The 24,038-nt window shown below is 48.7% G+C and overlaps 1 protein-coding gene across 4 annotated transcripts in view; it reads right to left on the bottom strand.

Moving 5' to 3' along the window:
* FAM168B (family with sequence similarity 168 member B) overlaps nt 1-24,038 on the bottom strand; it is a 198,212-nt gene that overhangs the window by 152,139 nt on the left and 22,035 nt on the right. For 2 of the 4 annotated variants that reach the window (XM_078666086.1, XM_078666084.1), the window contains exons 2-3: nt 12,142-12,219; nt 9,406-9,489 (exon numbers count right to left, since the gene is read on the bottom strand). In XM_078666086.1, coding sequence (XP_078522212.1) covers nt 9,406-9,489; nt 12,142-12,211 — 154 coding nt within the window. In that variant the 5' untranslated portion in view covers nt 12,212-12,219. The remainder of the gene's footprint in view (nt 1-9,405; nt 9,490-12,141; nt 12,220-24,038) is intronic. The other 2 variants (XM_078666087.1, XM_078666085.1) reach the window with 1 other exon arrangement.

Below are 24,038 nucleotides of genomic sequence, written 5' to 3'. Positions count from 1 at the left end.
CCAGCTGCCTACATCAATTTGCCGCCAGGGTGCAGCAACATAGGTTCAACACAACGTCTGGGCCTACACCCCGGAGGGCGACCCCGCGTTACATCGCATATTGAGAAGCAAGCCCGCCTATGCAATGATCACCACTTTTAGGTTAAAACGAACACAAGAAGTCAAGAGGAAGAAAAAGAAGAAATCAAACCCCCCCCTTAACCCCTCCCCCCAGATCCCCCCCACCACGCCCCACATCAGCTCTCTCCATCAGCCCTTACCAACCAAATACCCGCAAGGTCAACAGGCAATCCTCAGTCCACTGCGGTGGCCCCCTTCAGTTCCAAAGGAATAAGTTGCAAGATCTGAAGATATTTCAGGCATGCCACCTCCCGGAGATCTTTAGCAAGGATCATTAAGAATGGACCCCAAAGCTTCGCATATTCAGAACCTTTCCCATCCATGCCCAACAACAGCCTTTCCATTGCTAAGATGTGCCAGAGCCTTTGAATCCAGTCCCTGGTGTCAGGTAGGACTGGGGAGCCCCACTGCGCTAAGAGGACCTGCCTCGCCGCTAACAAAGCAAACACAATCTGTCTGCCCTTCAGCGAACGCAAGGGAAAGGACTTTGAATGTGGAAGCCCCAGCAGAACATGTTCTGGGGCCCTCGGCAGTGTAATCCGAAACGCAACATCAAGCTCATCCAACACCAATTTCCAGTAGTGCTCCAACTTCGGACAGCGCCACAGCAAGTGCACCAGAGTCCCGGAGAGGCTGCACCCTCTCCAGCAAAGGCCGGACTTTGCCCCATCCCACTCCTTTATGCGCGCCGGAGTATAGTACCAACAGGATGCAACTTTATATGCGGACTCAGTACCCGCAGTATTAGAGGCTGTGTGATTTATGCAATAGTAAATGTGCTTCCACTCCTTAGTGGTCAGGGGACGCCCCAACTCGGTTTTCCAGCGAACCTGCGCTTTCGTACGTTGTTTCCTAGGGTGACGCATAATCGCTGCATACAGCTCTGAGACAAGCTTACGATCATCTTTCTTACACACTAATCATTTCTCGAATCTCGTCAAGGGCAGAGACCGAGGGCATGTTGCCTGGTTGGGTCACCCAGTTTGCCACCTGCGCATGATAAAAAGCATCCGATTCCAACAGCGGAAAGAACTCAGTAGGCAAACGGGCAAAGGGAACCAGACCATCCAGATCAAAAACCGAGCCTACTCTTTTACAGCCCTCCTCCCGCCAGCAGTGGAAGACCGGGGACGCACGTCCCGGCGGAAAATCCGGATTATCGACAATGGGAGTCATGGGGGAGGGAAAAGTAGTCCACCTCAAGGTCAGGGACGTCACCGGGGAAGAGTAGAGCCCCCAAGCCCTATGCTTGCACAGCAGCCACAACTCACACCAGATCTTGCACCCCGCTACAGTCTGATCCATAAAGTTCCAATGCTTACTAGACGGGGGCCTGTTCCATTCGGCAATATAGTTGAGGCATGACGCCTGGTAGTAAGCTGTTAAAAGGGGGAACTCAACCCACCTGCCGCCTTAGGAGTAGTAACAAGGGACAACGCTAGCCGCGGACGCCGATTATCCCATAAAAACCTATTGAGAAACCCTTGCAGCTTCCTGAGGGTGCCCGGCGGGGGGGCTCAAGGGTAGCATTTGGAACAGATAAAGAACTCTGGGAAGGATTGTCATCTTTACTTCAGCCAACCGTCCGTACTAGGCCAGTTTAAGACGGGACCAATTGGAGAGGGCCTTGGCTGTGTGCTCAACGAATAATTAAGAGACATCGTTTTAACAATAGAGGGGGCCAGTCGGATGCCTAGATAGGGAATGTCAGAATGCACCCACTGAAAATCGAAATCTTGCACCTCCGCACAGGGGGCTGAGACATTCAGGATTTGTGACTTGGAGAAGTTGACTTTGAAGCCCGCAGCCCTGTGAAAGGCGCGAAGCTCCGCTGACAATCCCTGTAGAGAAGAATGAGGCTGGGTCAAGGAGAGAATCACATCATCCGCGTATAAGCTAATCTTATGGGTATTCGCGCCAAATTTGATTCCCACTATATCAACATTAGATCGTATACGCTGGGCAAAGGGCTCCATATAGAGCGCAAAAAGCAGCTGGGATAGGGGGCACCCCCGCCTCGTTCCCCTAGTTATGGGGAAAAGGGCTGACTTACACCCATTCACCCGTACTGCTGCCTTAGGAGCTGCATACAGACATAGAACCCAGCGCAGGAACCTATCCCCCACCCCAAAGGCCATCAGCACTGCAAACAAATAATCCCATTCTACACGGTCAAAGGCTTTCTCAGCGTTGATAGATAGGAAGAAGGCCTGAGCCCGCGAGTGGTGAACCAAAACTATAAGGTGCAGCAGTCGTTTGGTATTATCTCCTCCCTGGCGCGTTGGGTTAAATCCCGCCTGATCCGGCTCGATGATCCCATCCAAAAAAGGGCAAAGGCTCGCCGCCAGAATGCCTGCAAACAATTTGGCGTCGACATTGAGTAGCGAGATCGGTCTGTACGATCCACAGGCTTTAGGGTCCTCCCTGGCTTGAGAATAACCGTAATCGCCGCCTCTTCCATGGATGGAGTCACCGCGCCCACATCAAGGAAGGGGTTGAAAAGTCAGGTTAAAAGAGGAGCCAGCTCCACACAGTAAGTTTTATAGAAGGAGGCAGAAAAGCCATCAGGCCCCGGGGACTTGGCAACTTTCAAGCGCGCAATCGTAGATATGACCTCCCCAACGCGAATCGCAGCGTCTAAAGCTTCCGCCGAGGCCAGGATTAGAGGCGTGACACCACACGACGCGAGGTAACCTGCCACTTCCTCTCTGTCCGTTCCCTCCCCCTTGTACAGAGCTTGGTAAAACTGCTGAAAGGCGTCCACTATAGCCGCACCAGTCGTCTGTTCAACCGCTGCAGAGTCCCTAATAGATGAAAAAGCTAACTGTTGGGTGCGCGCACGCAATCTATGTGCAAGCATCTTCCCACCCTTGTCCCCACTAAGGTAGAACTTGTGCCGCAAGCGCAGCAAGGCCTGGGAAGCCCTATCAAGGTCTAAATGCTTAAGCATGCGCCGCTTCGTCTCCAGCTCCCGCAAACCCTCGCTGCCCCAGTCCTTTTGTGAATCGCCTCCAAACCACTAACCTCCTTTTCCAACTCAGCGCGCTTCTCCTTCCGCAGTCGTGAATAGGTTGCCGCAAGCGCTATGAACTCACCCCTAACCAATAACTTCAAGGCCTCCCAGACTGATGCCAGGGGCGTCCCTTCTATATCGTTCTCGGCCAAGTAATGATTGATAGTTTCCCGTATCCTCTGGACTACGGAGTCCGAATGAAGCATAGAATCTCGAAGACACCAGCCCGCCGGCGGCGGTCTGTCACCACCAGACGCGAGCGCCATCGAGATGAGCGCATGATCTGACAGGAAGCGCGGTGTGATGTCGGCAGCCAACAAATGAGGCAGCAGTGAAGATGTGGCCAGGAAATGATCTAGGCGGGCCTACGTTTTATGAGCCGCAGAATAGTAAGTGTAATTTGCTCGGACCTATCCATTCCAGAGTCATTACAATATTCAAATCACCAACCACCAGGATCAGGGCGTCTGGTGATGCCAATACCTGTGAGGGCTGACTGCAAGAAAGGTTCCTGCCTCTCGTTCGGGGCATAGATGGACCCTATTGTGAGCTGCATCCCCCCATAGAACACGGACAGCCAGGAATCTACCTTTGATGTCTACCACCTGGGAGATAAGTTTACAGTGCGCCTTCGCACTAAAGAGAATGGTTACCCCATGCTTCTTAGCCGGCCCTGAAGACCACAATTGCAGCGGGAAGCGTCTGTCCGCCATGCGCTTAACATCCTTGGAGAGGAGATGAGTCTCCTGCAGCAGGCACACCCCACTATCTGCACTCTCCAATAGAGAGAGGATAGCAGCGCGCTTAACTGGACTATTCAGGCCCCGTACATTCAGGCTCACAACTTTCAAACTCCTACCAAGCATAGCCAGGGCAAGTAGGAAGAGCCAGTGCCACAGCAAGCCCCAGACCTCTCAGGAAGGCGCCCCAACCTAATGGAGCCCCTGATCTCCCCCCAAACCCTCCGGTAGCTGGTGCAGAGCCCCCCCCCCCCCAACCAGCCCTCACCCCCAACCAACCCCCCCAGCCCAAAGAAAACCCCTAGAGAAAAAACAAACAGGTTAGACAAAATACCACAACAGTCGGCCAAACAGACCCCAAAGGCAAGGGAACATGACACATTCATCACCCATCTCCAGTTCCTGATACAGGACACTCCTGCAGTCCGGAACATAGGAGTGCAACAACACAGTAGTGAAAACTCTGTCCCCCTCCGACGCCCAGGTGGGCCCATCTAGTGCCAAGCTGCAAAGCGTCAAGAGACCTCCGACTAATCAGTTACCGATGTCACGGAGACAACTGCGGCCCCCCCTCTCCAGAAGACTTGCCGACCGGTCCGGTTTGGCAGATGAAGGCGACCTCCCGACACGCTGCCACTCCCCAGAGCGATGCCGCCGCCGAACAGGCGATTCCCCTTCTCTGGACGCAGAAGCTGGCCTCTCCAGGCCCAAAAGCTTGAAGTCCGACTCCAGTGAGCGCACCTGGACCAACTTGCCATTTAGTTTAAAGATAAGCCGAAAGGGGTGACCCCACGAGTAGGGAATGGCCTGTTCTCGCAGATGGTTGATGAATGGGTTAAACTCCCTACGTTTAACAAGGGTGGAGGCCGCTAGATCTTGAAAGAGGACCGGTTGGTGGCCCCTGAAATGTATGTGATTACGGTCACGTGCCTTCCTGAGGATCCTCTCCTTCAGTTGAAAATCATGAACGCACACTAGAATGTCCGGGGGAGGGGCCTTAGCTCCACGCGGCAATCCCACCCGATGCACCCGATCCATTTGAATGTCCAGGTCCCACTCTTCCTCACCCAGGACCTGAAGGAAAAGGGCACGAACATACCCCCGTAGATCATTTTCCTCTCCTTTCCAAGGGACCGACCGAATCCAGATATTGTTCCGCCGGGACCTATTCTCCAGGTCCTCAGCGTGAGCCTGGAGGTCCATGTTCTGCTCCGTTAGCCGGAGTGCATCTTGCTGGAGGCGATGGATATCCTCTGCAGTGCATAGGTCGTGCTCCTCTAAGGTCGCCACTTGCTCCCCAACCGCGTCGACATCTCGCGCAAGTCCGAGGTTAGCTGCGAGCGAAGCTCCAGGATGTCCTCCTTGATAGCGGAGAACAGGTCCAGCATGAAGGCTTTGGTCGCTGGTGCATCCCTGTCCTCAGCTCCCTGGGGCTTGTCCTTGGGCAGAAAAGTGGACTGCACCCCCCCCCCCCCCGCACCCCCTTTGCGGAAGCTCCTTGAGGATCCTTGCGGTTCCTGGCAGCTGCCATGACACCCCCAACAGTACCACGCCCCAGGGGCGCAACAACTAGGCCGGAACGCCGCCAACACCCGGAGGACAATGCTAGGGCCCGCGTACAGCCTCAACAGTACCACCACTCCCGGGGTACCCAGCACCCAGGCACTAGGAGAGAAACAGTCCAGGAAGCCGCCTCTGCCAAGCCACGCAGAAGAACAGCAAGCAGGCTCTGCGCACTCGTTCAGCCTTCCAGGCTCCATGGGTCCCAGGGCAGCTCGGTCCCGTTAGCGCACCTCCCTCAGGGCCCCTCTCCCAAGGCCTGCCGCGGTCACAGTCGCAGTCCGCCCTGTGCAGGAGCAGTCAGCATGAGGGCTCATCCAGCACCCCCCACTTCCACAGCGCCGGTCAGCAAGAGCCCCGTAAGCAGGGCAGCCGCACCTCCACTAGGCCTCTGCTCAGAAGGGCCACCCCCCTGCCGATACACGGGTCGACTGTGCACCCGCTCCTCGGGCAGAACAATGTCCGATGCCCCCCTGCAGCAATTAGGACTATGAGGCCACAACACCGGGCAGCGGCAATGGCAGGCAATCCTCCAATCGGTGGCATATACTGCGCAATGGTCGAGGGTCACAGCAATGAAGCCCGAACAAGGTAGCAGCGTCTAGCTCCCCCGCTCTTAGCACACACCAGCACCCTCCAGCAGTTCCGCAAGGCACCTCCGCTCCGGGAACGCAGCAGCAGTGACCCAGACCCCGGACCAGCGCTCCTCAGCCACAGGCACCACACTGCTCTGCCACCCTCGTGCCCGCCGCCCGCCGATCCACGGACCGAGACACAGCTCACCGGCCTCCTCACCTGCCATCTGCCGTGCACAGCACACCCCCGCTCCTCTGCTGATAGGGGTCGGAGCCCCAGCTCTGGTCAGCACCGCCGCTCAGGTCTCGGTCCACTGGAGGCAGGGTCACCCTCCGTCGGCACCGCACCAAGCTCCCCACCGAGCCGCAGCAAGGCAGGGGCCAGATGGGCCAAAGCAAAGGCAGTCAGCGCCGTACACCGCCGAAATAGTCTCCCCACCGGCGCCGGGGGTCTCTAGGCAGCATCTGCTCTCTCGTACCCTCGTGGATGGGCACCCAGAGGGCTGATATACAAGGCTCAAAACTAACTGCGCCGGGGGGACAGGAGGATACGTCCTACTCCGCCGCCATCTTGTCCTCGCCCCCCCAGTTTTTCTTTGGTAAGATTTTGATCAATAAAAAATAAAGAATGACCTTAAATTAAAAGGGCTGCTCATATATGGATTAGGGTGCCCTGTCGCAGGAAGAGAAAAGAAACTGAATGGTGGTTTGAACACATGAAGACGTGGTACAGGAAGGCCATTCTATGTTGACTCCAGATATAGTAATTGAATCTGATGCCAGGAGGTCCAGAAAGGAACCAGACCTACACATTAATTTTTAGGATTCCCAGAGGGTTCTAATGCAATAAAATGTTCTACGAAGGACAGAGTGCTCAATCATCCCAAGAATAGAAAACTTGTCAGCAGTCGGTTAAGTAAAATCACCTGCAGCGCAACAGATGCAAAATCTGGGCAAACTGGTCAAGGGTTTTGGCTTTATTGAATGGAACAGCACAATTCAGTGATGGAGGATTTATTGCTGAGAAGTGGACTGTGGCAGCCAATTGGCAATTTCAACATTTACAGAATTTCAGCAACAGGAGATATAGATCATATGTTTACACGAGTCTGCTGGATAAGTGGGACAAAGTCCAAGCCCAGCAACAGCACAATAGTAGATTGACCCTAGGAAGTCTTTCCCACCCAAACTGGCCCCCAAGGGACCAGTGCCACTGCCCCAAGAGAAATCCACCCTAGTCCTGGGATAATCTGTAGTCAAAGTACTAAGTCCATCCTTGCGGGCATTAGGTGGAATCTCCTTTCAGCTGGGCATCCTTTCCACCGCCTCGCAGGTCCACAGTCTTTTCAACTGCCTCTACCTTGCGCAGGGAGTTTTTAGTTTTTTTAGGAACTCCCGGCCAATCATGCAATGCCACATCATCCCTCAACTTTCTCAACCCTTCTGCACAGCATTCTGGGAAAATTGAAGTTCTCTCAAAGGGCTTTGGCTCCGCCCGAGTTTACATCACTGCAAGATACTGTCCCACCAAAACCTCAAAGGCGAGCCCCTCCTATAATGGCTCCAAAGGTCTGACCCTCCTCCTTTGTTCTAGTGGGTGTAGGCTGCCCCAGCTTAGGTGCAATGTCACAAGCTAACTATAAGATGAAAATTCCCCCACACCACTTCTTTTCCCAGGAACTGAGTCAATCACTGTTGGTTGCTCCATTCATGTGGTAAGGCTTTGGAGCTATATACTGGGCAGCAGAGAATTAACTTGGCAGAGTAAAAAAAAAGGGGGAGAGGGAAGATGCATAGGCCTGGATTCGGATTGTGAGCTGAGCCAGAGAAATATGACAAATCCTTAAGTCCCATAAAATGGGGATGTGTTACTGGGAAATGCAAATTCAAAATTGGTGTACGTTTTATCTCGCTGCACTTTATAAACCTAAGCAGAGGGAGTCTGCACTTAATTCACCTATACAGAGAAACACCACAGGTTTTCCAATAAGCATTACAGACCTACACTATGAATGCCTAGTCACATTATAAGGCCTACCCTCAAGGTTAGTATTAAACCTTAGATTCCTTTCTGCAAAAGGCTACCTGTTCAAACATATCAGCCTGCACAGGATAGTCACCCATGTGTGACCCAAACACGCATGTGCACTTTATCCAGCCAAATACCTCTCACCCTAGCAGCGCATCAGTGGCCTGATATTAAAATGTAACCCTGGAGGTTAACAAGCTCAGTCCTATAACCTTACGTTTGGTAGTGATACTCCGGTAGTGAGACTCACTGACAGTAAAAGTCCAAAAAACGGGTAGTCAATTGTGTATAATCCTGGTGGGCTAAGTGGACAGTACCCATTCTACTTTGGACTTTTTTATGGCCTCCGGCGTGGGGGGGGGGAGGGGCAAGGGGAGGCAATGATGATCATTGCAATACTGACATTTATATACATCAAAAAGGAGTCTTGGAGAGACCCTTTCATGATGAATATATACACACACATCAATGGACCGGTACCTTTTCATGCAGGAACAATAAAGTAATTTAATTCATGCAGAACAAATGTAGGTTGATAGTGCTGAATCAGAGGCAGTCCAACATCTGTTTCCACACATGGAGCTATAAGTCAGCCAGGTGGATAGATACAAATAAAGAAGGAGCTCAGGAAGAAGAGATTCATAAGATAAGGGTCCGACTTTGGCTAAATATTGTCACGTGGTTTGCTTTGAGACCTCTGGCTGGCAGTCTATTGCAGGGTCTTCAACCTCTAATATGGGCATACTTTTGATGATGACGTTGTTCCAAACTACTAAAAAATGTAAAGGCTGTTACTGTAGTAACCATATCAGACTTGGTCATCAGATTATTGTTTTTATAAGTTGCCACAAACTTCAGCTCCTGTAGTCTCTCCCTTGTGATTCTCCGAACTTCTGTCCCAGACCGAGAACTTACACCCACAGTGTGACTCACAGTACCAGGGCTCGCTTCAACAGTGACTTTGGTGCATGGCGACTGATTAGGTGGCAGGCTCCAAACTGTCAATCACATTGTAAACATTATTAAGCATAAGACTTTGGACCTGGCTGGTTGCCACTTCTAAGGTCTACAACTAAGCATCGGCGAGTCCTTCACTATGCAAGGAGCAGAATAGCTAACTTTCAGATCCTCCAAATAACTTTTTAGGTTGGACTACAGGTCCAAGAGCTTCCTACTGGAGGCTGGTGAACTACTATAGCCCCCAAGCTACCCTTTGGAGAGCCTGGACTACTATTCACTGCTGAGATTTAAAGGCAAATAAAATTGTGTAAAACTTGTCCTGGTTTTCAACAGAATGAGAAATATATATTTTCAAACCTATCCCATTATTAATGGAAGCAGTGAAAAATATCCATTTGTCATACATACCTGTTTGAAAGGCAGGATTGGCACCAGCATACATATTAGTAGAATAGGCAGGTGCTGCTGCTGCATAGCCCACTGGGAAACCTGCTGAAAAGTTAGAAACATATGAGCTGAAGTTCAAAAGTTAGAGGCACACAAAAGATTTTAAGTTCACTAAAACTACTAGGTACCCAACGTTTGGACGGCTGCATTTTTCTTAATTTGGCAAATGAATATAAACAGGCAAGAAGAAGATACAAGTTTAAAATCTTAAAAATTGATAGGAATCACAATATTCAATCACATTTACGTTTCCCAAGCTGGCAACCAGTAGCAGTAGTAACTACTTAATAAAGATTGAGAAACTGCATCCCATACCGTAAATGCAGACTATAGCCCCTGAGGAATCGTATAACCCTCCTAGCCTAGATCATACCCAGGAAATAGCTTGAACAACCAGGATTTTATGGGATATGATAGCCCAAGAAACCTTTCTCCATACACGTATGGCTTTCGAGAAAAAAAGATTTCTAGGCCACAAAGGGTGACAGACTCAGACCACCATAGCAAGGATTTAGATGGTGATTTCTGAAGCCAAGGTCATTGTAGACTATGCCTGGCCAATGCCATTAAATACCAATAAACCGCGGAGCAATACCCCGGGAATGCCCGACCATAATAAATTTACAATCCGTGGTGATTTAGACCTTCACCAGTCCATTAATCTTCTAAAATAAGACATTTCAATATTTTTATGATAGATGGGTATGTTGAAAAAAAGATAAATTGCCGCCCCCATCTGCAGCACAACGAAAACGCGATTCCTCTACTATGCCCCACTTATTTAGCCATAAAAGTGTGTAATATATAATTTGGAGAAATGTGAATGGGTGCACCTTAGCACGCGAAACATTACGTACTGTATGTGTCAACATATTACACTTTTATACATCATGAAATGTGATTGGCTGGCCTAAATATTGACTCAATTAAGGAACTAGGAATTGGTATCTATATTCCCTCCCTCACTGAAAATTCTATACAACCTATAAATCCTCACCTTCGTATCTTCATAATTAACTCCAAAAACTTAGTAAATCGACAGATCTATTGTTCCTGATTAAATGCTTGCAAAAAGTTCAGCAATAGTAAAAATTGAACATAATCCTTGCTAAAGTAATACCCTTTCATATCGCAATTGTTCAAAAGGGGGGGTGGCCCATAAGCATTTGTTGCCCTAAAATTGCAAAATTACAGAGCAGCCAAAAGGATAAAAAGCTGTAAAATGTAGTGATTCTGGGAGGCTGGAATTATAGCCAATTAGCATATACAGATGCCATCTTGAAATTCTAGATTTTTCCCAATGCGTGTCCAGACCGAATGGTAGACCCAGAGGGTTTTACATTTTGTACCATTAAAATATGCAGTATCTCATCCAATGGAGTTATAACTGTACAACGAAATAAAGAAATCATCATCAATAGCCAGTTCGAGTATACCAGAGTACATTTTCAAATCAGCGTTAGAGAAACCAGCTGGTAAGAGCCACCTTTGATCAGATCCATCTCTTGGAGAAATACAGCAATGCGGGTGTAGGGGGGTAAATTGGCCCAATATTAGCATATGGGGGTGGTCATGTTCAGTGGTTGCCAGAAACCATTCGCTTCCTGGTAGTTATGGGCGGGGGGCGTTCACAGTGGCTCTGCGAGCCAGCTTGTCTATAGGCAAACATATCCTGCAGGGTGTCCAGAATCAGTCTTGACACCAAGCCCTTTGTTAATGGTGTCTAATCAAGGCGCAGATGCTAGGGATCAGTAGAAACTACACCACACCTCCCTTGCAACACCTGATGCGGAGTGAGGTGGAGGGTTGAGGTGGCCCGTTCCCTGACCCAAAGTACCACTGGAAGTCCAGGTGAGCGGGCAGCGTGGCCTTGGGGCCTAGCTGAGTGCTGGGCCAGCGCTTGAGGACCGTCTCTACCCCCCCCCCTCCCCTGTGTTTTCTCTCCATTATTTGGGGGGTGTTGCTGCTTCCTCTGGGGGTATTCACACCTGGGAGCACCTCTGGACGTTGTGGGCTTCAGGTAACAGTGTGGACATTATCATTGCGCCTCCTGGCAGCCTTGCTCTTGGATGCTTTACTGCTGAAAGGGAGACTTGATCATTTTCCCACTCTCTGCTGTTCTCCTGGGGATTGGGAACCATTTGTTAAATGGACCAAACTGTTGTACTTCCAACCGCTGGCAAGGATTCGGTGATCTGAGGTGTGCGCTTTGGAACGGGGATCTCGGCAGAGTTGCCCCCTAGCCCCACTGTTAATTGCGCTGGAGCTATTTGGGTAGGCAATACAGCAGAGGGGCTAATATCTGGGTCTACAAGTGATGCCCCTAACTTTTTTTTGCCAAATTATTTTTTTTCCGTAGATCTATATAGCGTGAACTTGTCCCGGAGTCAGAGCACTTTACATGAGCATCAGTTGCATTACACAAGGACACACCAGAAGCCTAGGATGTTGAGTGTCATTGCCGAGATTCGAACCCTGTTCCCCCAGATTTGAGATCCACTGCCCTAGCAGGTAGGCTACATCTTCTCCCCAGATCAGATACCTGATGCAATTTCAAAGTGTGCCCTGGGTCCCTGCCTCTTAGGATCCCAGGGCCTGTGTTCTTTTCCTAAACTTCTTTTCCTAAACTTCTTTTCCTAAGCCATGCAAGCCACATTTGCACAAAGATAAAATAAAGTATCATCTGAAATTTCTCACCAGGATAGCCAAGTCCTTTGGCATTGGCATAAGGAACTCCTGAAGACCCAGGGCTATAAACAGGGTTCATAATTATAACTGTAGAAAAAATAAGGAAAATGTGCATTTAAGTAGAGAAAATTGTACATTCAACAGCAGAAGTAGTACACCAAGAAAGCATGATATAATTCTACAAACGTTAGATGTAATTACACTAAAAGAAGTAAGAAAAAAATTGTTAAAACTGCCACCGAATGCAAGCCTTTAAATAATTCCGTTAACATCGATTTTAAAGAGGCCACACCAGAAGATGAGGATACAAGCGGTACTTATCTACCTAGGTCTACTCATTTTTGAAGAATGCAGAACACATGGATGTTTATCAATGGTATGTTAGTCTGAAAAGTTATCCATTTGCTCTAGTAAAAAGAATAAACACCGATCAGAAAAATGTGTGCTACAGGGAATATATCAAGAAGTGCGAGGCATTACAAGTAACCCCGTTTCCATCATGAATATTTTATTAGAATTCAAACATTTAACAGAACTCCAAGCTCATTCTGTCCATTGCACAAGCTAGTCAAATATCAAAATCAAAGATGAGACATAGGACAAATTCATGAATATTCTGATTTTGTCATTCAACTGAGACAAAGATCCGAGCTCTAATACATGGCGTAGGAAAAAAAACGAATAAAATTGAGGATTAAAATCGACACCCTGTGCAAAATGCTAGCTGAATTTCTGTCACAGATGTAAATGAGCATTTTTATCTTAAACGTTTTAAAAAAATACACAGACAATAAAAGCTGCTTAAGCAACAGCTAAAAAGGACCCTAAAGATATCTAGAAGAAATTTACTGGCTTGTGTTTACAGCAAAAGACAATCTCGTTAAAAAAAAAATACTAACGAAACATGTTATTTTCACATTATGGGCAAAAGTCAAGGTGGTGAGTTTTTGAGTCTTACTGAGCCACCAAAGACGCATGACTATTTTCACCCAAATGATAGGTCACATTTGCTGGACAAGAACAAGGGAAAGAAGACTTAGAAAATTGCAAGTCATTCAAGAACATTCAGTACACAACTTGTGTATGCTACATTCTTATGGACTCTAGTTTAAGATTTCACACAGCTTACATGCTGGTAATTCATATTTGGGGGGGGGGTGTTGGGGAGAGAAGAGAAACCTTCTGCCGTTTGAAGAACGCAGGTATAGGTGGAATGGTGCTGGCATGGCTTACTAATTACCTCTCTCTGCGTCGTCAGGTAATAGTACTAGGTGACTATAAATCTGAGGAAAAGACCGCCAGCTCAGGGGTCCCTCAGGGCGCTAGTCTGAGTCCTGTTCTTTTTAATCTTTATATGGTCCCCTTGATTGAGCTGGTTGCGTCCTACCAGATTGAAGTCATATCGTACGCTGACGATACCCAGCTGATTTTAGTGCTGGATAGGGAGTTGCCTGGGGCGGAAGAAAATTTGATGAACTGTCTCCGGGCCACATTTGAGTGGATGACTAACAATCACCTCAGGTGTAACTCGGGAAAGAGAGATAATATCGTTTGGATCTCAAAACTCGTTCTCCCCCTCACAATGGTGGCCTGAAGGCGCAGAAGCTCCTCCTAACACCATCGTTTCTGCGCGAAATCTTGGGGTCAAATTTGATGACCAACTCTCATTCAAACAGCAGGCAGTGGCTGTAGCAGGCTCGTGTTTTCAGATCATCAAATCATTGAGGAAGTTTTTTGATCTTCTTCCTCTGGCAGCAAGAAAGACTGTTGCAGTGGCCCTTATAACATCCAGATTGGACTACTGCATCAGTCTTTATGCAGGCACCAATAAAGTGGTGCTGCATCGGCTGCAGATGGTCCAACATGCTGCAGCCCGCCTGGTACTCCGCTGGCCGAGAAGATCATCTGCTTCGGCGGCGCTTAAGGCCTTACATTGGCTGCCCATTCACAAGCGTGTATTATTTAAGATTCTTGTTATTGCCTTTAGAGCCCTTCAGCTTCAAGGCCCTAGATATCTTCTGAGGGGCTTTCAACGCTATATGCCAACACGCTGCTTGAGGTCTGCCAATCAAAACCTTCTAGTTGTACCCAGATTTAGACTAGCCACCAAAGGAGGGAAATCTCTTTTTGTGTTGGGATCAAGAGCTTGGAACAAACTGCCAGCTCAGCTCCGCTGTATAGTCAAGGAGAATGACTTTAGGAAATCTCTGAAGACATGGATCTTCTCGCTTTCTGATGTAGCTTGCAGAGCATTGGTGTAGTGCTTGTACTGCGTGATACTGCCTTCTGTCTACCAACTCATCTCAGCAGGGTTGGGTGTGAAGCGCCAAGATGCTCCCTGGAGCGATAGTAGCGCTATATAAATGTGTGCTTACATTACATTACCTAAATTTCATCCAAAGCAAGTATGAAAATTATGTATTTTCTCCCCAACCTAGATTATACAAAAGAGTAGCATCTCGCTCTTCATTTTTCCCATAAACATCTGAATCAAAGAAAAAAAAAAAACGCTAAGAGTACCCCTCTGTTATTAGGTCGAGGCTAGCGCAGCGCGCATGAGATGCTCTAGGAAAACGACCTCTTGGAATCACTCTGGACTTTTCACACACTCGTGCGTGGGGGTTTTTTTGCCGCTTTTTTTCTATTAGGCACGCAATTGGGCAAAGGCGGGTGCATGTCCCACCTTTCCCAGGAAATGTACCCGCCTACGGTTACGAGCAGCGGCGCGCAGTGTGCCATCCGTTTTTCACGTGCAGCGGCGGGCACAAGCGCACGCACACCACTCCCGGGCCGGTTTACCTCGCTAGAGTAACACTTATCCCACAATGCACTGTGCTTGTGCCTTTGCTCGTGCGCTGGAGACTCACAGCACATGTCCACCAAGGGCTCTCTCCGCCTTTCATCTTACATCTGTGGCCCAGCGATAACGTCAGTTCGAACCCAAGAGCCCCATATGGAAAAATACGTTTTATCCTCCGACTGCGCTGCACAGGAATGGCTTGCTCTTTGAAAACTATGTTGATAAAGTCCTGGCGCCATGTGGAGGAACACGGGGAGATTACTGGGAAAGCATAGATGGGATATCAGCCTTAATATGGTGATGGCACTCACTGTCCCGGCCTTTGTTTCAGTTTCCTTTCACTGCCTGGGCTCACGCGTCACCCTTACGTGTCTCCTCTCATGTCCCCCGCTGGCCGCCTCATCCTTGGCCCCCTCCAATCCTCTTGTCATCTCGCTCCATCCTCGGAAATAATACTCACTGGCTCTCAGTCCTGCCCTCCCCCTCTCGTTCCCTGGCTCCCCTTCACTAATCCTCACTCGCCCCCTCTCGACCAACCCGCTCTCTGCCTGGCCGCGATTCCCTGGCCTCTTTCCTTCCTGAACACTTGTCTTCCCGACCCCTTCCCTCTCCTCTTCCACCTAGCCTCTGATCCGCTCTGTCCCTCCTCATGATTCTCTTTCCTTCCTGTGCGGTCCCCCTTCACTTCCCTCCTCCTCCTCATAGCCTTTTATGCCCTCCTCAACACCTGCCCTTTGTCCCCTGAACCCTGATAATTCGCTATCCCACCATACCCTCATATCCCCTCTACCTGATCCTCTATCCTCTCTCACAGACTCACTGGAGCTCTCCTGATTCCTTCTCCCACGCCCCACCCTTCCTCTGATCCTCTCTCCCCCCCTTCCACCTCTCCAAATATTCGGTCTTCCCCTCCTCCTCGCGCACACTTTCCTCCTTCAGATACTCCCCAATGCTCTCCTCTCTAATGAACATTATTGCTCTCCTCTGCCGGATCCGCGCCCGTCCTCTCATCCTGGTTTCATCTTCTTCCTTCCTCTGATCTCCTCTCATCCCTTTTCCCTATACACCTGCCCCCCACGAGCCCCTAGCCCCCTCCCGTCGCCTGTCCTGCTTCTAAAACTTTGTTCCCCTCTTCCTGAGGACGTGTCCTCCACTCGCCCAAACCCTCACATGTACCGGCTGGTCTACTTACAGTATGATGTGCTGCCACCATTTGCACACGCCTGCATTTTACCACATGAGTGTAAGATATGTTTTTTTAACAGACATCTCCACTGGTCGAACTGCATAGACTGATATTCCGCACTGACTTCTGAGGCCCAGTGTTACCACGGTACATTACAAAGCATGTTTCTGTCCATGACACACAGGGATCGAGTCCTTAAACATCATAGGGTGTAAAATTGTGTTGTCCGGATTATTAACAGGATAATGTGCTGCATGGCTAAAACTTAAAAGGTCCTGGAGGCGAGACCGATTGGCTATGCCAATGCTTGTTTTTTTATTTGTCACAAAGCCATTAAATCCATACGTTTGATACTGTAGCAGGTAAAAAAAAAAATGTAAAAAAAAAAAAAAAAAGAGGGTGGGGACAGTTATGTAAAAGAAAAAAAATGTACAATAGTGTTTGCGCAAGCAAAACAATACATTGCTTATTCAATAAATGTTTTCAGTAAAATAACCACAGGTATTAAAAATCTGTGTCAGACCACCTTGAGAATGTTATTCTGGGTTGGAGGAGAAAAGATGTTCTTAGTCTAAGTACCCAGGAGAAAAACAAGATGGCGTAGTGGAGAGATGCCACCATCCTAGAATGGAATTCTAAATGTAAGCTTAAGAGCTAATAATTTGCTCTATCAGATGCACGACAGGCTGTAACCAGCTAGGGCACTACGATTTATCACAATCTTCTGTATCACAGAATTGCCTGCTCAGACAGCAGGAAAACATTACTGTTCCGGCGTCCTCGAATTGCTTAATACTGCCTCAGCGTGGTCAACAGCAGTTCACGTGCAGGTTATTCACTTGATATTTCACTACATATTCACTACTATCTTGAGGTTCACTAGCAGTTTTATACATCTGTGCAGACTAATCAGTGATCGACAGAATCCCAACTCCATGCTGCAACAGGTAGTAGAAGAGGACAAAGAACCTGGACGAACGTGTGACTACAGGTCCTGCCCGCTTGCGGAATTCATGCTGTACATGGCAAATTCACCATAGCTTAACAGCAGAACCAGGAGGACACCATTTCCCTCCTTATTCGCACCTTAGCAAGTGCGACACTTTCAAATATTTTCCCAGGTAGATTCCCCATGACAACCACACTGTTCTTTCGCACCCATCACTCTACAGGTCCTGAAGAAAGCCAACATACTCTAGAGGCTGGCAGAAACATGTAGACCTATTCCCAGGATATTGGAGTCATAATAGTAAACTCTACACATATCCGCCCTTTTCTATTTTTAACCCTATCATAGGGCCCACAATTAAAATTACCTGACATTATTGAAAGGGACACCAGACAGTTTTAACATCACATTCACTGCACCTACACAAAAAAAACCTGATCCGCTGTCATTCAGGCGTCGCAGCACAACAGAGGTGCACTCTGCACCTTGGGTGGGACCCGATGATTAAGTATGTTACCAACTAGGTTGATGGGCGAGGGTTTTCATAACTATCTGATTGGTTTCCCACAAAATAAACAGTGTGAGCCAGTACTTTTTGATCATATTTAAAAAAGGGGAAATGAACTAGCCCCCACGCGGTCTCTTCCTCTTCATGATCTCCACATAATCAGTGACTTGAACATTGTTGTAGCCTCAACAAAAAAATGTAATTGGTATTGTTGCCTTATTGCATTTTCCAGCAATCAGTGGGCTACTTCATATAAATATATACTTTTTTTTAAAAATGTTTACAAGATCCTTGACGCTCTCCTCCAAAACCCAGACAAATTGAAGTGGAGTTTTTGGATTAAGTCAATCACCACGTAACCAAGGGCAACTGACTGACAGATTTAGGCTGGATACAAAGCAAAGTGGCATTGTGTCTGAGCAGTTCTCAGTATGTTTCACAGGAAAATTTTGAATATCAAGTCCTCCCACAATATTGGACTTTTCAAGATGGAGGATAACATCTTGCCAAAAAGACGAGATGCAAACCAGAGCCTGACAAGTTGAACCAGACTGACTGACCACCCTTCTATCTAGATGTCAGGTCACTGCTCGGGGGGGGGGGCTTGCTGGCAAAGAGGAGAGTTTAGGACCCCATGGGTTTAATCAAAGAGCTCCTCAGGACAGATCAGAAAGGCCCAGGTCGAGGACCTACTAGCTGGCGATGCAATAAGCGGTCAGACTGCATACAGAGAGATAGAGACCAGTCCTGGCCAGGAGTCATGGTTAGCCAACATAAAACATCACAGGATTAACAGCTCCCTCAAAGAAAGGACTGCCAGTTCTCAATATTTCTACTGAAAAATGAAAAAAAATACATTTTAATAACTGTACTGGGACATACCATCAGCTTCTTTAGCACAGCAACACGCTTCTATAATGTCCAAATTTGACGATGGAGAAAATCCCTCACAATACAAGTTACGCACAAGGCATAAGCAAAGAGTTGGCCGACGCAACCTGGGGGGGGGGGGGGGGGAATTGGGCTTCTGCATGTGCAATCAAGGGAAGCAACATGCGGTTAAAGCCATAGAAGAAGCACTTGAGACACTAGGGCTAAATCATCTGGAATCAGAGTCGACACTCCATACCTAAAACCCTGAAATGCCCTAGGATGTGTGCAACATGCCACACAAAAAAAATATCAAACTCCCCTAAAACAAGCATCTACAATGCAATGGTCTCGTCTTTGTTAAAGTTAGAGCTATTGGTATTGCAAATGTTATTTTTTTCATTTATTGTTTTTTTTTAAACTGATAAATAGATGTTATTTTCATTTACAATTGCAATTGTTAAGCATTAGAGTAGTAGAGAGTATTAGCATTTATTAAGTGCTAGGAGAGAGTGACTAGTTGATTAATAGGGAGCATACTTGTATAGAGTAGTGTAAGAGTAAGTTGTAGGCAATAGTAGTTAGTGAGTAGTGTTGATTAGTGGAGAGTAGTATAGAGTGAGTAGTAGATAGTCACACACACACAGAGCCACACACACACACAGTCACACACACACACACACAGGCCTCGATCGGGCCCTGGCGGTGTTTTTTCTCGGACTGCAGTGACAGCAGCCACATCCATGAGCGCATGATCACTTCTCACTAGTGGATAAGTTAGGGCCTGACGTCATGACAGCTGAGGGGGGGAATCCTTTTTAAAAGGGTAATTTTCTCTTTTGGGATCTCTTCGTGGCGTCACCAGGCTTTATGTGGCAGCTTCTTCAATATTATATACAAGCATAGTTGCTGCTTATTTATCTTATTCAATAAACCAATCAATCAATCAATCAAGACATTTATAGAGCGCACTACTCACCCGTAGGGTCTCAAGGCGCTGGGAGGGGGGGGGGTGCCGTTACTGCTCGAACAGCCAGGTCTTGAGCTTCTTCCTGAAGGAGAGGTGGTCTTGGGTCATGCGCAGGTCGGACGGGAGTGAGTTCCAGGTCTTGGCAGCCAGGTAGGAGAAGGACCTTCCTCCTGTTGTCGCTCTTCGGATGCGGGGGACGGCGGCGAGGGCGTGGCTGGTTGATCTGAGGAGGCGCGTGGGAGTGTAGAAGTTGATCCGGTTGTTGAGGTAGCTCGGGCCTTGGTCGTGTAGGGCTTTGTGCGCGTGGGTGAGGAGGCGGAAGGTGATTCTCTTGTTGACCGGGAGCCAGTGCAGGTCTCTCAAGTGTCCGGAGATGTGGCTGTGTCGGGGGATGTCGAGGATGAGTCTTGCTGAGGCGTTCTGGATCCGCTGGAGTCTTTTCTGGAGCTTGGCGGTGGTTCCGGCGTAGAGGGCGTTGCCGTAGTCCAGTCGGCTGGTGACGAGGGCCTGGGTGACCGTCTTCCTCGTCTCGGTGGGGATCCACCGGAAGATCTTCCGTAGCATGCGCAGGATGTTGAAGCATGACGAGGAGACGGCGTTGACTTGTCTGGTCATGGAGAGGGAGGAGTCCAGGATGAAGCCCAGGTTGCGCGCGTGGTCCGTCGGCTTGGGTGCGGTGCCCAGGGCGGGGGGCCACCAGGAGTCGTCCCAGGCGGAGGGCGTGGAGCCCTCCGCCTGGGACCACCATTGACAAAGCCAATAGTCCTGACTTGTAGATATGAGGATACTTGTATTGTGTCTGTATGCAATGAGAGAAACAGCAAAATACAAGTCGGGCTAAACACCGATTTTTAGCTAGTGCGTTGTAAGCCATGCCCGTAATTACATTGACTACGCCCCTTTAAGAGACCCCAAGTTTTTTCATCCCACTTAAAGCTCTAGCAAGTAACGCTACATGATAGACAAACGGTAGGTTGAGTAATAACGAATAGTTTACCTGTCGGTGTAGTTTTGCAGCTTGAAGATCTTTCTGGATTCACTATGCTGTGCATATTCCGCAATCTGGTGGTTGGGTCCGGATTCGTAGTCTTTTTATTTTTTGTCGTAGCCCAGGTGGGCGTTGACGTCCCACCATTTGGTGTACCTTTGGTGACGTCGGCGTGCTTCCGGCGGAAGCTACCACCCTTGGGCGCCATCTTCGGATTCTTTTTTCTGTCTCTTTTTCTTTTCTGTCTTTGTAGTGAATCCATGGCTATGTTTTTAATCGTTTTTTCAACGTAATTCTTTTCACGTATCTTCTAAGTTTCAACTTGATTTCTTTCTATGTGTTTCCACCTTCTTCTCCAGCCTCATCTTTCTGGCGGAGGCGGGTGGGTTCGCTAGTGAATCCAGAAAGATCTTCAAGCTGCAAAACTACACCGACAGGTAAGAAACTATTCGTTTTGCAGCGTGAATCTTTCTGGATTCACTATGCTGTGCATAGATTTTGTAGCGGTTTTCCTCACTTTTGTGGCGGTTGGGTGGAAGATGAGCGTTGGTTGTTGAATATATGTTGAAGCACTTTTGGTCCTACTTGTGCTTCTTTGTTCATCTGTACATCCACGCAATAGTGCTTAAAGTGTGCACTGAAGCCCATGTTGCCGCCAGGCATATGTCCTGGATTGGTGTGTTGGCCAGGAAGGCAATTGTTGCTCCTTTCTTCCTGGTGGAGTGGGCCCGTGCCCCTCTAGTTAGCTCCTGGCCAGCTTGTTTGTGGCAGAATTATATTGTCTGTGCGATCCATCGCGCTATGGTGTTTTTAGTCACTGGTTTGCCCATGTAACTGTTTGCGAAGGATACGAAGAACTGTTTTGTTTTCCTGTGTTCCTTCGTTCTCTCAATGTAGTGCATCACAGCCCTTCTAGCGTCTAGGGTGTGGAGTGACCTCTCTGCGCTTGTAGTGGGGTTTTGGAAGAAGCTAGGGATCTGAATACTCTGATTCATGTGGAACCTTGACACCACCTTTGGCATGAAGTGTAGGTCTGTTCTCATCACGACCCTGTCACTGTGTATTTGGATGTGGGGTTCTTGCAGTGTGAGTGCCTGCAGTTCGCTCACCCTCCGTAGCGAGGGGATTGCTACCAGAAAGGCCGTTTTCATTGTTAACATTTGCAGTGATGCTTTGTGGATGGGTTCGAAAGGTGCTTTCATGAGCTCCGTCAGTACCACATTTAAGTTCCATGCCGGTGGCGGCATTCTTTTTGGCGGCGCTATTCTTTTAGCTCCTTCCAGGAATCTTTTTACGACTTGGGATGTGAAGAAGCTTCTCCCTGTTTCTCCTCTTGTGTATGCCACAATCGCTGCCAGGTGCACCCTCAGCGAGGAGGAGCTTAGCTTAGCCTTAATTAGGTGCGTGAGGTACCGTAGCACCGTGGATTCCTTGGTCAGTTTCCTTTGGAGCTGTTTCTTGCAACACCATTGAGTGAATCTTTTCCATTTTTCCCCATAGCACTTGCGTGTGCTGGGCCTTCTTGCCTCTCGTAGCACCCACAGGGTGCTCTCTGGTAGTTTTAGGTGTGCAAATTCTAAGTCCTCAGGAGCCAGGCTGAGAGGTTGAGGCTCTCTGGCTCTGGGTGTAGGATTTCTCCGTTTTCCATGGAGAGTAGGTCTCTTCTTTTTGAGAACTTGTGTGGTGGCCCCTGCGCAATCTCCATTATCTGAGAAAACCAGGTCTGTCTGGCCCATTGCGGTGCCACAAGGATGAGCGTCATGTTGCTCTTCATGCATTTGTTGAGAACCCTCGGGATCAGTGGTATCGGGGGAAAAGCGTAGGCAAATGTTTTCGACCAGCTTATCCATAGGGCATTCCCCTTGGACAGTGCCTCTGGTTGCCTGGATGCAAAGTACTGGCATTTTGCATTCCGGTGTGTTGCAAATAGGTCTATTGTTGGCGTGCCCCATTTCCTGATTAGTCTCTCTGTTTCCTGAGTATTGAGTTCCCACTCGTGGGACGTTGAAGTCTGCCTGCTGAGCCAATCTGCTTCTACATTGTCCTTCCCTGGCAGGTGTATTGCTAGCAGGTCTATTTTTAGTGGTATAGCCCATTTCCAGATCTCCTGTGCCAAGTTTGACAGAGGGAACGACTGAGTTCCCCCCTATTTGTTTATGTAAAACATCGTTGTGGTGTTGTCTGTTTGTATTAGCACCTTCTGGTTGTACAGGTGTTTCTGAAAAGCCTTGAGGGCTAGCAACACAGTTTTCAGTGCCAGGTAGTTGATGTGCCTGACTGCATCTGTAGGGCTCCACAGACCCCTCACTCTGAGCCTGTTCATGTGTGCACCCCACCCCTTCTGGGATGCGTCTGTGGTGATGGTCACTGTTGGGTCCGATGGTGTTAGAGGTTTCCCTTCTGTTATTCTCTCCCTGGTCCACCACCTTATCTCCTCCTGCACCCTGTGCGTTACAACCACTAGATCCTCCCAACTTCCTGTAGCTTGTGACCATTGCTGTTGTAGCCACTCTTGGAGTGGTCTCATTTGTAGGTGTACATTGGGGACCAAGTGTATGCACGATGCCATCATCCCCAAGATCTTGCTCACAGTCCTCACTGTCAGAGCTCGCCCCTTCTGGTAGTGACGTTTCTCCCTCAGTAGGCTGAGCGTTCTCTTTTCGCTCGGTAAGACTCTGCATTGGACGGTGTCGATCTGGGCTCCCAGGAAGATCTTCACTTGCTCTGGTTCCATTGAGCATTTGCCCCAGTGTATGGAGAAACCCAGGCTTGCTAGTGTTCTCGTCACCTGTTCTGCATGCTCTTTGCATGTCCTGTAAGAGCTTGCCTTTACCAGCCAGTCGTCGAGGTAGGGGTACACGTGTATCCCCTCTCTTAGGTGTGCGGCCACTGCCGCGAGGCATTTGGTGAACACCCTTGGTGCGTACTTTAGGCCGAAAGAGAGGGTCGTGAATTGGTAGTGATCCTCGTTTACTGAGAACCTTAGCATGTGCTTGTGCTGCCTGTTCATGGGGATGTGCAGGTACGCATCTTTGAGGTCTATGATGGACAAGAAGTCCCCGGCCTTTATCTGTGGGATGACCTCTTGTAGGGACGTCATTTTGAATTTCTGAGTTTTGACGTATTTGTTTAGGAACCGTAGGTCCAGGATGGGTCTTACACTTTCGTCCACTTTTGGGACTAGGAAGTAGTTTGAGTACACTCCCTTGTTCCGTTCTTTGAAAGGAACTCGTTCGATGGCCGCTTTGAGGAGGAGTTCTTTGGCTTCCTCTTGCAGTAGTTGCAGCTCTCTTCCCGAGTGCTGTCTTTTCTTTGGTTTTCTGTTTGGTGGCCTTTTTTCCAACTCTATGCAGTATCCGAACTGCATGATATTGAGTATCCACTGGTCTGTTATTTTTCTCCACTCCTGGAGAAAAAATCTCAATCTTCCTCCTACCGGCGTTACATGTTCCTTTGTGTTTTGTCCGTGTAGGCCTCTCCTCTCTCTTTTTCCGTGCTCCTCCCCCGGAGGGTTTGGGTGGTGGAGCACCTTCTCCCGTGTGAAGTCACTTAGAGGGTGGTTGTTCACCGCCTCTCCTTCTCTGGCCCCGTCCATTTCCTCTTGACCGAAAGGACTGGCCCCTGCTTTGGTAGTT

Source organism: Lissotriton helveticus, chromosome 11, assembly GCF_964261635.1.
Source record: "Lissotriton helveticus chromosome 11, aLisHel1.1, whole genome shotgun sequence".
Classification (NCBI taxonomy): Eukaryota; Metazoa; Chordata; class Amphibia; order Caudata; family Salamandridae; genus Lissotriton; species Lissotriton helveticus.
This window is presented reverse-complemented; position numbering and strand designations above follow the sequence as displayed.